The sequence below is a fragment of the Argopecten irradians genome, chromosome 9 (genome assembly GCF_041381155.1).
Source record: "Argopecten irradians isolate NY chromosome 9, Ai_NY, whole genome shotgun sequence".
NCBI lineage: Eukaryota > Metazoa > Mollusca > Bivalvia > Pectinida > Pectinidae > Argopecten > Argopecten irradians.
This window is the reverse complement of record NC_091142.1, coordinates 29,206,424-29,221,875: the sequence shown is the minus strand read 5'-3', so window position 1 is coordinate 29,221,875 and position 15,452 is coordinate 29,206,424. Positions and strand designations below refer to the sequence as shown.

At 34.2% G+C, this 15,452-nt stretch overlaps 1 protein-coding gene across 1 annotated transcript; it reads right to left on the bottom strand.

The window, feature by feature from the left end:
* Positions 1-948: 948 nt before the first annotated feature.
* Positions 949-13,614, bottom strand: LOC138332008 (cytochrome P450 4A2-like). The gene is made up of 12 exons (XM_069279924.1): positions 13,444-13,614; positions 11,910-12,111; positions 9,816-9,943; positions 9,374-9,498; positions 6,727-6,789; positions 5,746-5,869; positions 3,710-3,842; positions 3,441-3,564; positions 2,920-3,115; positions 2,363-2,439; positions 1,756-1,821; positions 949-1,572 (listed from the first exon to the last, which is right to left on the bottom strand). Exons 1-12 carry the CDS (start codon positions 13,606-13,608, stop codon positions 1,470-1,472), a joined length of 1,506 nt encoding a protein of 501 aa, XP_069136025.1. The 5' UTR covers positions 13,609-13,614; the 3' UTR covers positions 949-1,469.
* Between the last annotated feature and the right edge of the window lie 1,838 nt (positions 13,615-15,452).

The window sequence follows — 15,452 nt, the reverse complement described above, 5'->3', positions numbered from 1 at the left end:
GAGACCAGATTTGACACAGTAATTCTGAACAATGTTTCAATATAAAATTGGCTATGCCGTCAGGACCAGTTGATTTATTTGTGTTCAAGAATTTAAAAATATTACACACTTCTTCAAGATTAGTTTCGATATCGGTGATACGAGGAATTTCAACATTTGCTACTGTCGTGTGATGGTGGCAAAATTATGCTCAATAGACTTCCCTTTCTGGGTCGTAGTGGGTGTGTGAATTGGCGTCGGGTATTCTACCACTAGATACCTTATTCCTGGATGACATTGACCGAGTGGTCGAGTTCGAATCACAATATGTGAAGTAGTTGCCAGATACTGACCGCTGGTTGACGGTTTTCTCAATGTTTTCCTTCACCCATATTTTAAACTTAGCACATCGTACAATGCCCTGGTTGTTAATAGGATGTTAAATTCACCACTCATCAAACCAATCAAACATTCTACGTAATACGTATTATTTGACTTTCTGTCGTCAGTAACATATTTCATTTGGTTTGGTTGTCATGGTCGTGTACGTGTGACATGAAAGACATTTACAACTTTACCGCCAAGTGAATATCGTACGCGATGTGTGTTATAAGTGCTGAGATATTATATCGCTTTCTCTCTTCCTCCAGGTATACGATCGTATAGTATTTATCTTTGACATGCTACCGTAATTATATACATGTATCAAGAATCCGCATTTTGATTGTGGCCGCTACATACATTTAGTAAATATGTTTAACAGAACATTTGTATCCTTAATAAATATATTCTTCTCCTAGCTGGAGGACGAGGACGTGAAAACGAAATTGCGACCCGAAGGGTGATTCCGTAACCTTCAACCCGATTATTGCTGATGGTTGTGCTTTTATGAATTTCCCAAAATGACAAAACACAAACATGGAATCGAGATATTTTTGCACATGAAACTTTTACGAACACAGTGACTTTAAATCATATAAAGGAAGAATATATTACTACAAATAGTATGATATTTATTATATATATATATATAATGGTTATGTAAGTATGTCCCTTTATATTTATATTTTCACTGCAGTTCTACTATGTTATTTTACCAAGCGCAGTTTGCATTCATACAAACTATGAACTACAGCCGCTTATCATAACGTCATTATTATTGTGACGTCACAATCGTCGTGCCAACGATCACGAAAAAATAGCTGTTTAAATGGATGTTCATCCTTGACGATAACGAAAGATTTATTCATCATAAATGCAAAATCCCTTGGGATTCCATTGTATAATTGTAACCAAATGTAAATATAAGCATAACCCACATGAATTCCAACTGAAGCAAATTCAACATGAAATATGAAAGACGTTCAATGATTAAAAAAAATGATCATATGCAAAATGTCTAAATACACACAACTGCAGGGCGATTTGCATCGTGAATATAGGTCTATGTCCTGACACCTATAACAGGATTGCTATCTATATCAGCAATATTACGATCTCTTTTCCAGTTTTATTCGTATTCCGTTATTAGAGCGCATGACCAGATCGGGGTTTGGCTCCGGTTCGTGGTCGGGGTCAGGTAATACTTTAAATCTGCAATGGGAACACGGTCTTATTACACTATTTTCAATGGAAGAGTTTATGGAGAATATCAGCATATTATTTTTTAAATTTTCATTTAAAGACACAACACTACGAAATCGTTTTTTCCAGAAAATGTTTCAAAATGGACAGACATAATTGTTATATAAAGTAGCTAAGTCATAGAATGTTTACCTTTGAACTAGTTTGGCGAGGGCGACTTTTTGTTCATCAAGGGCGAAATGTTGGCCTATGCAATTTCTGTAATTACCAAAAATAAGCTGGATTTCTAACTTCTCTTTAGACTGATTTAAATGCTTAAATGCAAAATTTGTCGCATTAATTCAGTTTCAAAGAAAAAATAATATATGTATCACGTATCTATTTGTTTGTGAGTCTGTTGTATGACATATCAGGTGACATAGTCATGTATAACGATTGGGTGAAGGAAGGGGGGTTGGGGTTAGGGGGAAGCAGTTCCCATAACACATAAACCATCAATTTATGGGGTCAGTACCTGGATTTAACCACAAGAAGGACGCACATTGTTACCAAAAAGTGAATAGTCGGATGTTGGATGCTGAGATAGACATGACATAAAACTTTGTTTTCGTAACGGTATTAGCGTGAAAGGACGAGGGATATCTAAGTTGTAAAGGTGTCTGGTATCTTATCTCCAGATCTCCACGTATAAGTCGCTATTTCAAGGCAAAGTTGTCGATATAACACCCGAAATCTCGGATATTATAAAAAGGTATAGCATCTGTTCATAAAACATTTCAATCCAAACAAATGATCATACCTTGTCCCGGCAGAGAAAGGGACGTAACTGTACGGATCTTTTTCTGGCTCCTCCAAAAATCTGTCAGGTCGGAAAACCTGGAAATTAAAATCATGTTAGTTTCTGATACCTTGATAAGAATTTGCTACGTTCATGGAAAATTCGAAATCAAAACATTTGTTTTCTCATTCATTGTTATACTGAAAACCTTGTTTGATGAAATATAAAAAAATTTTTAAGAAACTGTGAATAACTGTCTGACAAAAGTTTTATGATTTATTTTGAGCTTGATATTCTCTGAAATTGTTTTGTCATTTTAATCAATGCGATACTAGTGTTTTCTAGTTGTGGATGTTAGGTTTTGCACTGTTATACATGTAGTTCCCAAGTGAAGTCTAAAATAGACATTGTCTGTTGCTTATTCCCAATCGTGATTCCATAATCGGAAATTTAATCTGATGAAATAGGAAGTCTCGGTCTCATGGCAATAACCTATCGCTCCTACTCGATCTTCAGTTTGTAAACATACGCATTTCACCAGATTGAATTTTTTATCAAGTAAGCAATGCATTACATACCTTAGGGTCGCCCCATATGTCCGTCCGGTTATTTAGAGCGTGTATTAGTACGTATACCTCCATATTGGCGGGAATCTTTAGGCCGTCAAAGTCCAGTTCTTGTGTAGTGATTCTGCCGACAGAGGACACTGGGGAGGACATGCGCATTGACTCCTTTAGGAATAAGGTAAGGCGGGAAAATTCCTTTGTGTCAGACCTGCAAAAATAAAAGAAAAGTATTCGAGATAAAGTAAATCGTCGAGAGTAAAATGTATATTTGTACAAAATGGTTACTAAAATAGAATATTTATTTTAGCATATGTTGAGCAAATGTGAAAAGTATTAACAACATTATGATTTTCATTTCATTTAAGGCTAAACACCGAAGAACAATTTAGCTTATTCTTGGGTTATCCGCAAATTGGAAAATGGACTGTGATTTTTTCTTTAATGTTTAGTTTTTACATTCCAAATATAATCATTGTTCTCGAAGAATTTCTAGTATAAGCATGTTTGTCTATTTCTAATATAAAGATATTTACCAAGTGACTTCAGTCCTGTTACCTAGGACTATCTTCACTTCCTCATAAACCTTTTGCTGCTCATCCAGGTTCTTTGATAACGCATGGATTGCCCAACTCAGAGAAGAAGCTGTTGTGTCATGGCCTTATATAAAATGTTCCATATTAATATTACATTAGTTACAATGACAAATTAACGTATCTTGTACATCACAAATGAATAATAAAATTACTTATTTAAAAGATATTTAAAAGGTACATGTGCTGTAAGTTGACTTGTTGGTAATTACCTTCAAAGAGAAAAGTGTCCACTTCATCCCTGACCTCACGGTCGGTCAGTCCTTGACCGTTCTCATCTCGAGCGGTCAGCAGAATGTCCAGGAAGTCCCGACGACGCTTTGTCAACGTGGATGTGTCGTTCAACTGTTAACGCATACATTCATTAGTACACAGGAAAAAGTGCATACACGTTTTACGTACGTTTTAAAACGCATGTAAAATGCATGTTGAGGACCACGCATGTAAAACGTACGTACGTTGATCCTATTACAAAATCCACTTTTTTTTTGTTTTTTATGTACATGTACATTGTCTTTGAAGTTGCACCATATATTTGTCAAGTAATGTTTAATTCCATTTTATTTGTATTTTCGGTTCCTGTCCAATGACTGATATTTTTTTCATACATAGTATGTTGTATTTACAAACGAGTTACTACATTGATAAATTTCATAATCTTAGGATGATTTTATTTTTCCTACATCAATTTGTCCTTAACGTCACTTTATCACTTACATTTTAAAGGCTAACATGTTTACTGAAGTTGTGCCCAATGTTCAATTGTTTTCAAATTCTGGCTCATAGAGTCCAGAAATCAAGTAAGAAACTTCAGATGTTTACACAGGATCTCAGAATAACATTTAAACCGTATTCTATGAATATACAATAAATAAAGATTTCCGGAATAAAGTTTGTCCGGCCATTAGAATCTGTCATGCTATAGCACAGGTGTCTGCTTCTGGTTTTGAAAACATACAATAACCTATAAAGTACTACTATAAAGTAGGGAAACCTATTATTGTTTCACCGAGCTATGGTATCGAGGATGATCAAACAGCAGTTGTAGACCTACTACATTGTACATCATGAAGCGCTGGTCAGCTGATATTGATCATATGTATTTAGAGCATTAGTCTTCAGAACTGTTAAAATCAAAATTTAAAAGACGGAATCCACATTAGCGGTTTTGCTTCTGTTCACAATCAGTAGATGTACATATAATTGTAGACCTACATGTATTATCATACGATATTGAAGCTGCTTTATTCTATTATGAGGCTAATATGAGGTTCACTATAAGTTGATAGAAGACATATATAGATAAAATGGAACCAAACCATAGAGGCTATTAAACATGTATTTGCATATTGGAGTATCATTAAAAAAAAAAAAAAAAACATTGCAGGTCTTCAATAACATTGATAAAACTAATGTTTTACGTGTAACTAGTAGGGTTATTTTAACAGACGTCCGTTTTACATGTGGTGGAAAACAAACGTATGTAAAACATATGTTAAACATACGTTTAACGCATGTTTTGTTCAAACGTACGTTTTACGCATGGTGGCCAAAACATACGTAAAACGCATGTTTTAAAGATGCTCCACCGCTGACAAATGGTATTTTTTCACTATCAAAAACAGGAGCAGACGATTTAGTATTTTTCTTCAGTTACAAAAGTTACTTACTTTACACCATTACCACCATTGAAAAGTTTGAGCTTCTAATTTTACTTCAAGTTAAAAATATGAAAAATAATTAATTGCATCCCGAAAAAATTCCGTGCCACTATATCCTATATGGAAGGAAGTACGGATTGCGCATGCACCAAAGGCGAAATATATTATTTTATATTATTTTTGTGTTAATTAGAAATATATATATACACGATCAAACACCAATCATTGTTCACCTGAGGAATATCATTTATGCTTTGTCGGCGGTGGAGCATCTTTCAAACGTATGTAAAACATGCGTTGCACTCTTGCTGTGTTCATCATAAACCAACATACACATATTAATATAATAATAATTCATTATCAACACAAATAACCACGTTAAGAGGTTACATATTCCACTGCATTTCCGCATGAAAAGTAAATCTAGGTTTTTTGTTTCTTAAGGCCGATTTGCTAACATACCAATATCTATATAAATAGCAAGTGATGTATACACAAGCCATTCATTTCCAATGATCTCATGATCATTTGTTTGAGTGACATCGTCCAGCAGTTGCTGGCTATTTTAAATGCACTATTGAACATACCAAAGCTTGTTTTCTTTCGTTGATCACTCTTTCGTCGAAATCATGGACAAACTGTGCATATTTGATATACTCTTTTCCACTTGGTGACATGTTGAATAAAAAGTCGGGATGTAACCAAGGTTCCCTGAAATTGAACCACAGCACAACATGACAAAATAGTACGCTACTGGTAAGGCTTTAGTTGCTTTGTTTGACGCCCTGACAATAGCTAAGGTAATTTCAAAGTCATGTAAGAATTTTTTGAGCCAGAGTTCCAAAAAAAACAAAAAAAAAACATTGTTCTGTAACTGTCAAATGCTACATGTAAATGTACAATTCGAATTCATTCACTGGACCCACAATGTGGATGTCAAGTGACGTAATATCTCCATTGCGGGGGCAATTGATGACATAGAATTATATTTATTCTATCAACTATCGATTGAAAACAGAAGTAAATAAAGATATTTCAGACATCTTTGAATGGTTTAAGACTTTACACCTATGACCATTTACATTGTCTAAGAGTTGAACAAATGAACTAGATGCGCGATCCACTTCCCCTTTTTTCCCTGTAAAATCTGACTTCAACGTTTCATCTCTACACAGTACATTTGTAGCATATATTTACTATACATATTTAAGAAACTCAAATTAACAAAGGATGACAATTTATTGATTATTACTCGTGGCCTATCCAGGCCTCAAACTTATTATCTACGGCACCCAATCGCCTAGCAAGACGTACCAGCGCGCCACATCCACGTCCCCAAAAAAAGACGTTTCAACGAGGAAGGGATAGTACATTTAGGTTCGGTAGGCTGACATGATCACTGTGCAAATTGTCATTTAGATTATTTGAATTCCTGGATCGCATTGTATATACATACATGGATACAAATTGTACTCATATTTTATATAATTATCAGCGAAGTACAATAATACTATTATAAAAGTACAAAAGTACAATTTGTAGCATATATTTGCTGTATTTATACCTACATCATTCTCTTCACAGAAAGCCGTGTGAGGGTCCGGACTGCATTCACATAGGGATGATTAGTTCTGGAAGGGGGGACAATCAGTAATTAGTATATTTCTATTGAACAGTTTCATTAACAAAATCACCAAATATGCTATTTCATCAGACAACTTATGACGTCAAGATGTTTATGACGTCGGAGATTGCAAATTTACCGTCGGCTATTCTCTACCTGGATTTCAATTTACGCTTAAATGTATATAAACTAATATTGCATCTAGATTACTACATATGTCCGTATGTTATCCGCAAATAGTGCATATGTCATTATTGAGTGTCAAGGTATTGACATCTTTGGTGTAAAACCATCCTCGATACTCTATATATTACTATCACCGACATTATATCCATCTCGTAGTAAAACTGGAGGAAGTTCTTCTGGAGAAAAAAAAGACCAATCACGGGCCTGCAAAGACTTCCCTTGAATGTTACAGAGAAAACGAAGCCATACTTTAGAGCCACAGTGTCAACTACAGTAACCGTTATTCGATTATTTTGATGTACATTACCTGTGCGTTCTGTTGCCTTTGAACAGTTTTGTTATGACATAGCCAGAGGTAGATATACATGTAACACCAGGGATAGTAATCGAGGATGGTGTGAAACATACATTGGACTACATTTTAATTTTTCGCTCAACAGTCTCAATATGAATGTACATTTTGTATGTTGTCCATTGTACGCTTGATATAAGGGTATGTTAAAAACTTTTATAAATCACACAGAACAAGACTTTACTTATCCCTTGTACTTTACGCTTTGACTATTCACCACCATCGTATGAAATCTTAATGGAACGCAAGTAGACGCAACAGAATGGAACCGATGGGCGAAACCAATATGGATTAAACTTTTTCATGCCCTTCATTCCATGGCGGGACATGAATATGAATTAATATTTAACTTGCTCCAGGAGTAGAATATCAATTTTACTGTAAACATAGATACATTATTTAGCGATTTCCACGTATACACATTTCGCGATTTCCACGTATACACATTAAGCGATTTCCACGTATATATGTTTCGCGATTTCCCTGTATACACATTTCGCGATACTATTATTTTGCAATAAATGCACGTGTTAACTTTTCGTGGCATAATTTCATATATATAAAGATTGAACAGTGTTTTGATTGCGTTAAAGGTAATCAAAACACTGTTCAATCTTTATATTTACATACAATGTAAATATGTCTACTTTTACATCAAATTTAAAACGATGATGGTTGCTTAGTTGGGTAACTACGGTAGTCAGGATGACCGAAGATATAGTTCCGATTGTTGAATGTTATAGCTGCAGTTTGATTTGAAATATAACAATGAAACCTTAAATTATTTTTAAATTTTGGGTTTTTTTTAATTTGATAATGTATCAATAATGTCCATTTCGAATAAAAATTGAGATAACCGAGGCGGAACGACTACCGGTATCGTTATGTAGTGATGCAGTCCGAAGTGGAGCGAGCCGCCATATTTGATTTTCAACCGAGGAAAGTAACTGTGAAATAGCCTGTTGATCAAATGGTATGTCTGTTGAGCTGCTGAATGTTGGTTATGTATGTTTCGGTCTACGTATGCGATATGGACTAAATTCTTCATAGCCACGACTTTTATTTTATTGTACGGATGATAGACAAGTGTTTGCATGGTGTGTGAATGATGTAACTATGGAATTCCTCGAACATTCCCGAGGAAAGCCCCCGGTTGTAGCCTCGACCAACGATTCTTTTTGTTATTACCGTTGCAATGCTTGGACGCATATTCTCAATTCTGTTTTGATGTCAATTACATTTTAATTGGATCTAATAACAACTCTTTAATATTATTTTGAATCCGACAACGAGGAAACTTTGTTTACAATTCATACAGTAGGCCAACCGAGTAGGCTAATGACGAGCATGATATTGTCTGTGCCGCCTAAGGATCAGTCTTGAAACAAATAGAAGACCGAAATCGTTTTTTAGTTTATTCTTCATTCAAAGCAAATCTGTCATATGTGAAAAGGTAAAATGTAGATTAAGTAATTAAAGTTTATTTAGATTATGACGCAAAATCTTACCCAAGCGTGAACTAGAGGTAGTCCGATCCTACTCTGGGTTTGTATTCATACGTCGTTGCGTTTACGCTAATTTGAACGCAAACTCCCCTCCCATTGACTATATAGGGGCATATATAAATATATAATATATATACATATACAAAATATTAAGCGTAGGATATATGTTCGCACTTAAACATCCTCCACGTTACTAGTGTAAATATCCACCTCACGTAAATGTCCATGTTTACATGTGTCCATGTTAAATGAGCAAAAAGAACGAATGAAGGGGCGCATCATTAGTCACTGCTGCTTCAGTATACTGTAAACCTACTTATTTTAGCGGTAGTTTTACTTTAGCGCTTTTCGCGCTGTCTTTGCAGCATGTACATCGTCAAATTGTGTAAAGGGGTACTTCCGGTATTGAACCGTCGACTTATGCTTATTGATATCCACCCTAATAAATCATAATTCACAGTTTATCATATTTCCGTTAAAATTGGACTGCACTTATATATTAAATAAGTACCTTTACAGCTTCATTTTAGAGGACAAAGATAACTCACCCTTGGCCCTGTACGTTGTCCTCATAGGACAAGGCACAGCGTAATAGAGTGTCTAGTGTAGCCAGGCCTACTCGGTGGTAAATCTCAACACTCTCTCCGCTAATGGACGCTTCTTCAAATGTGTCCTTAAGCAAAAGAACAATATTGATGGGTGGCTGAACCATTTATTCTAAAGCGAGTTATGTTGTTTAATTATTTTTCTTATCTATTCTAAAGCGAGTTATGTTATTTCTCGTTTTTTTCTTTCCTTCTTTCTTTATTTCTTGTTTTTTTTTCTTTCTTCTCGAATACGTCTGCAGAATATTTTGTATTATTGTGAATTGCAGAGAAAAAGTCAATAATCTGAGATAGGATTCGTTGGTGATTTATAAACCTATAGTTCTCTAAATATTTCATAAAGTCATGCGGATACCGTTTTCGTTAGGGTGCCGGGGATTCATACCAAGAAGATGTCAAAGACTTTATTATAGATGGGTACATATGGTTTGAGTACATCGAAGTGGAAGGCGGGCGTCAACAGTCGTCTGTTCCTCTCCCACTTCTTACCATCACTGATCAGTAACCCGTCACCTGGTAATCCATATATGATATACCGTATAACCGGTTAATTTCGCGATTTCGCGTCACATTGCTATGATCGCGAACATTGATCCGAAAATTTGATTTAGAAATGATTGATTGAATATTACGGCGGCGTATTAGGGCCACTACAAAATTTTATTTATCTTGTACGTACAAGTTATTATCTTGTACGTACAAGTTACTATCTTGTACGTACAACTTATAGTATCTTGTACGTACAAGATAGTATCTTGTACGTACAACTTAGTATCTTGAACATACAAGTTGAGTTGAACTGCTGTTCATCACCGCAGAATTGAGTCACCCGCCTGATATTTTTTCGTAATTAAAGATAGTCGGTCTACTTTACATTGCTTCAAGCACGATCACAGGTTTATTATATTAAAAATATGAATATATATTAATGAGAACAATATCTTTTTCACAATCGTAATTTGAAATTGCCGGATTATGAGTTGAAACTGTATAGTCACTTGCATTATTTTGAAACTGACACTGTATAGTTCCTTTCGAGAAAACTGTATAGTCGCTTGTTTTATAGATAAGATACATTTAGTGATAAAATGGATATGATACATCTCCGATGAATGATAAGTTTTATCTTTTAAACAAATTCGTAATTTTCTTCAGTAATAAAAGTTAAATACTTCACAATGATGCCATTATTGGATATGTTTGAGCATTTATTTTACATCAGAATAGTAGTATTGAAAATAATTAACTGCCTCCGAAAAAAATCCTAGGCATTATGCCCTAATTCGAATGAGTTACTGATTGCAAAGACAACAAAAGCAAAACAAAATATTTCATATGTGTTTTTGTGTTTATTAGACATATATACACACATCAATTATTGTCCAAATGATGATCATAGTAAATACTCTATTATAAACATTTACATATAAGTGTTCGGAAACTTATCACAGCATTACAACTCCACAACATATATTCTTTTCTCTCCTTTGGCTTAAACAAAGTTTACGTAATATACGTATAGCATGCGATGCATTGTGAGAGTAAACCAGCCAAAGCCTTAATACCGAGAGTTTCAACATTATACTATCTTGTACGTACAAGATACTAACTTGTACGTACAAGATACTAACTTGTACGTACAAGATACTAACTTGTACGTACAAGATACTAACTTTGTACGTACAAGATACTATCTTGTACGTACAAGATACTATCTTGTACGTACAAGATACTAAGTACGTACAAGATACTAACTTGTACGTACAAGATACTAACTTGTACGTACAAGATACTAACTTGTACGTACAAGATACTAACTTGTACGTACAAGACTTGTACGTACAAGATAATAACTTGTACGTACAAGATAAATAAAAAGTTTTGTAGTGGCCCTAATACGCCGCCGTAGAATATCTACCGTACCTTTAAAATCCTTTTCGCGAAAACTTAAAATCGCTAACAAATGATTTTCTCTTTTTTAAATCAAATCGTGAAAATTTTGTTCCTCGAAAATAATCGGCTACACAGTACTATGTATATACAAAATATTAGAATTTATATAATATAGATAATATCAATAGACTTAAACTAATACTTTGACACAAAATTAAGCTATTCTTAAGACTTGTGTAATTTGATTTGTTTCTTATGCGTAGATTGTGAGCCTGTGTGCGTTTTCATCTAAAAAATCGCCTGTAACAGATACATTTGTATATGAATGGGCAATGCAATATGTTGAAATTTGGAATTTATATGAAAATACCGGGTATGTATTTTCTAGCTTTATTTTGTGTATATTAACACAAAGAGAATGCCACTTGAATACTGATTTTTCTCAATTGTATCATCCGATTTTTTTTTTACAACTGATAACATCTATTAATCGAATTGAAATAAAAATTCTGTTGCATTTCCCTAAAACACGTATAGATTTAACTTGAGAATAAAACCATAGTCTCGGATAACAGATAATGCTTACCTAACCATGGGAGAAGTGTGAAGTAGCCGCCCCCTTTCTGTTTGTTCTTGGGTTCGCTTGATTTCAGGAGAATTTTGGCTGTGTCTGGATGACATACTCCAAAGATCGGGTACATAAAAGCCATCCAGTGACAGGTTATCTTTCTACCAGTGTCACGCATCCCTTTCTCAACCAACTCCAGGAAATTACTCAGCGGAGCTATCTGAAAGGTAATACACCTGTGATTGGAAGTCAGGCTTTACTGTTTGGATACAAAAGGTTCGAAATCCTATATGGTATTGATCATGTACAATATATCTCATATATCTATATTTATTCAGTTTCTATTTATATATCAAAAGGTTCGAAATCATATATCTGAAGGTAGCTCTTTCAATAACTTCTGTACCACTTTTGTTATGTATTGTTTGCATAACAATAACCAGCTGGTAGTCTTACAGCTGTGTAATTAGACAAACGACATTTTAGTGCTGTCTGCGGTCGTAACTAAGACAAGTAGCAAGGAGATAAGTACCGGTGTCTTAACTGGGTATGTAAATGATTATTAATTATCATTTGTTATAGAATGAGGAAAAATGTAATTGGAGTCTTGCTGAACAACCTAATGCTTAGATGCCTTGAATGTACCAAAAATATCTGCCACTTTCATACGCTTCTTTCGACATTGACATGGATGTAGGAATGTTTATCTTTTGTCTTCTATGTAGTTGTATTATTTTCTTAAGTTTCGTTTCTGTTATCGCACTACAGCTACAAGTAAAGAAATGTAATGCATTAGTTGTTATAGGGACCGCAAAACTAAACACACAAACTAAATTCCTTTACTTAATTACTTCAAAATAAAAGTACGTGGTTTTTCGATAATCAGCTATGATTTAGTTACAGGTCGGTCTATGGCTTCTGAGTGGCAAGCATCATATTTTTCCGGGTTAACAGAAGTATGATTTGTTGCAACTCATTTTGAAAAATGTTGGGTTATAACTACATTATATTACTACATTTGCATTTTTGTAACGTTTGATTCTTTTATTTATTTGGTTTTACCCTTTACAATTACATGTCATATGATGTTAAAAGCTAACAGAGTGAATTATACATCGAAAATGTGGCAGATTGGATGTTTGATGAGTGAACCAATTCATTTTTATTAATACAATGAATCGGATTCGTATTTAAACAACAGTTTAATCCATTCAATATACCCGGTATAACGGAATTCACAAACGTATTGTGTTAATGTACTTGGGCCTTTTTTATATAAAGACTAGACCGAACTCGAAATCGATGCAAAAATCAACTGAAGCTGTTTCGAAGTGTTCTATTTCCCCCATTTCCTAATCAATGTCACGTGACCCTTGATGGGGAATGATGGGGAAGATAAATGCATTTCTTCATTAAATGTTCCCTTTGCGCATCGTCGCACTAGTACTGTCGCTCTCAGCTTGGCAGCAGTACCGCATTGTCGAAATCAGTTACCATAGTATTTGCACAATATATATTGTACATGTTCATTACATGATAAGCAGTCACTTACCAAATGTAAATGGCCCCATAGTGGATGAAACTTCCCGAACGTGATGACTTTATCTGATGTGTAAAGGGCGATGTAGGTTTTATACGTACGGACTACACTGGTCAGTTTCCAGAGTAGTATACCCAACACAAACGTGCAGAACACGGTCACAGAGGCACTCATCATGTTCTGAAAAATCATGGATAAAAACTTAGTTATGTAAAAATGAACATCTTTGTTAATTCGAAATGCAATTTCTCGACTCGTTCATCTTGTCAATTTCGACTTTTCTTTTTCAGAATGATTATTTTTCATTTTTGTAATGCTTAAACATAAATTATCTACTACGTTCCTATCAAAATGAAATATAGGTTTTAAAATGCCACAGCTTAGAAGAGGTTTTAGTGTTCAAAGAGGTAAATAAAGACGACACGTGTTTTCGATGAAAGATAAGAGATTTACAAGTAATCGCGTCATTTTTGCCAATTCAAAGGCTACAATATGATTTTATTCCGTCTTTGCTTATTACAGATTTGCTTCCCTTGCGGGTAGGTATACATTGTGACGTCATTATTTACTGTGATAAAATATCGTCGATTTCTCTAAAAGTATGACGTCACACATGACATGACAATCAATAACGTACCGTAAGGGCAAATAACTCTGTGATATTCAAATACAGAATACCACAATAGCATAGACAAAATAATAATGATTGTTGATAGGTACGTGTATCAACAATAATCAATTTTGTGATAAGAAGGATATAAATCAGCAAATGATGTAAAGAGTTTAGATCTCAGCTGTTGTGGACGACAATTCGCGCTATCAAGTCTGATGTTTAAGCAAACAGAATACACTAGAATATGTTTTCTATGTAAATGCGTAAAAATAGTATATGGAGCTACTCAGCTGTTGAAACAGGTCCGCTAACTCTTATCTATTTTAAACAGACACACAAACATACGGTGGGGGGCTAGATCCTAACGTTTATCTATTTTAAACAGAACACAACTTTAAATTGTAATTAATTTTTTATCAGTTATGAATTATGATATGATCAGTTCTGTATTCACATTCTCTGTTAGGCTACGTTACTAAAAAAAAACAGTACTTTAATTACTGTGTAGACTTCCTACATATTAACGTTAGCATACAAAACGAGTTAAAGAGCTGATTGCATCTAAAAAAAGTATTCGGGCTTCTAACTGAAATGTATGAATATTTTTGATATTACGGAGAAACAAAACAGCAAATTTGATGTCAAAATCGCCCATTTTTGTACATGTATACTATCACAGGAGTTTGACGTTCTGTCAATAATATACTGCATTACATGGAAACGTACTTTTTTTTGGTTTAGAAATATATATATATAGGGGTATTTTTTATATATGTATTGACGGAACGTCTAACTCCTGTGATACTCAATTTCAGTACAGTATATATAATAGCATTAAAAGATTTAGATTCTGAATCTTTACTATAACATGCATGAATATCATTTAAAAAAGTGTATACTGTACATTTGTAAGATCAATTGATGAAAACTTGCCCAAAAATTTTAAATGTTGCACTGTAACTTACTCAAAATATAGAAAAATACAGTAAGCAATATGTTCAATGTAATAACTCAATGTAATCATGTAGCTTTTCATGTCATTTATGTGAGGGTTGTGTACTTAAAATTGTAAATGTAATTGTTCTTTGTTTATTGTAATTAATCAGACTTCCAAGTAATTCCAAGTAATTTTAGGGTCTACACAGGAGGCATTTAATGCCAAAGTCATTTTCAATACTTAGACAGGAACATCATAGGGTTGCACAGTATGAGTCTTTTTGACATATATACATTGATTTATCCATGTGGGCTGGCTGATGTTATCTAGGTAATTTGAATCTATGCTTTACATTGATACCAGATGTGCCATTGACTCTGACATCATATTATATAACACACATGTACATGTATGTACTACACTTTATTGTTCACACTTTACACATCACCTTCTGTGGTATTACTTAGGTAG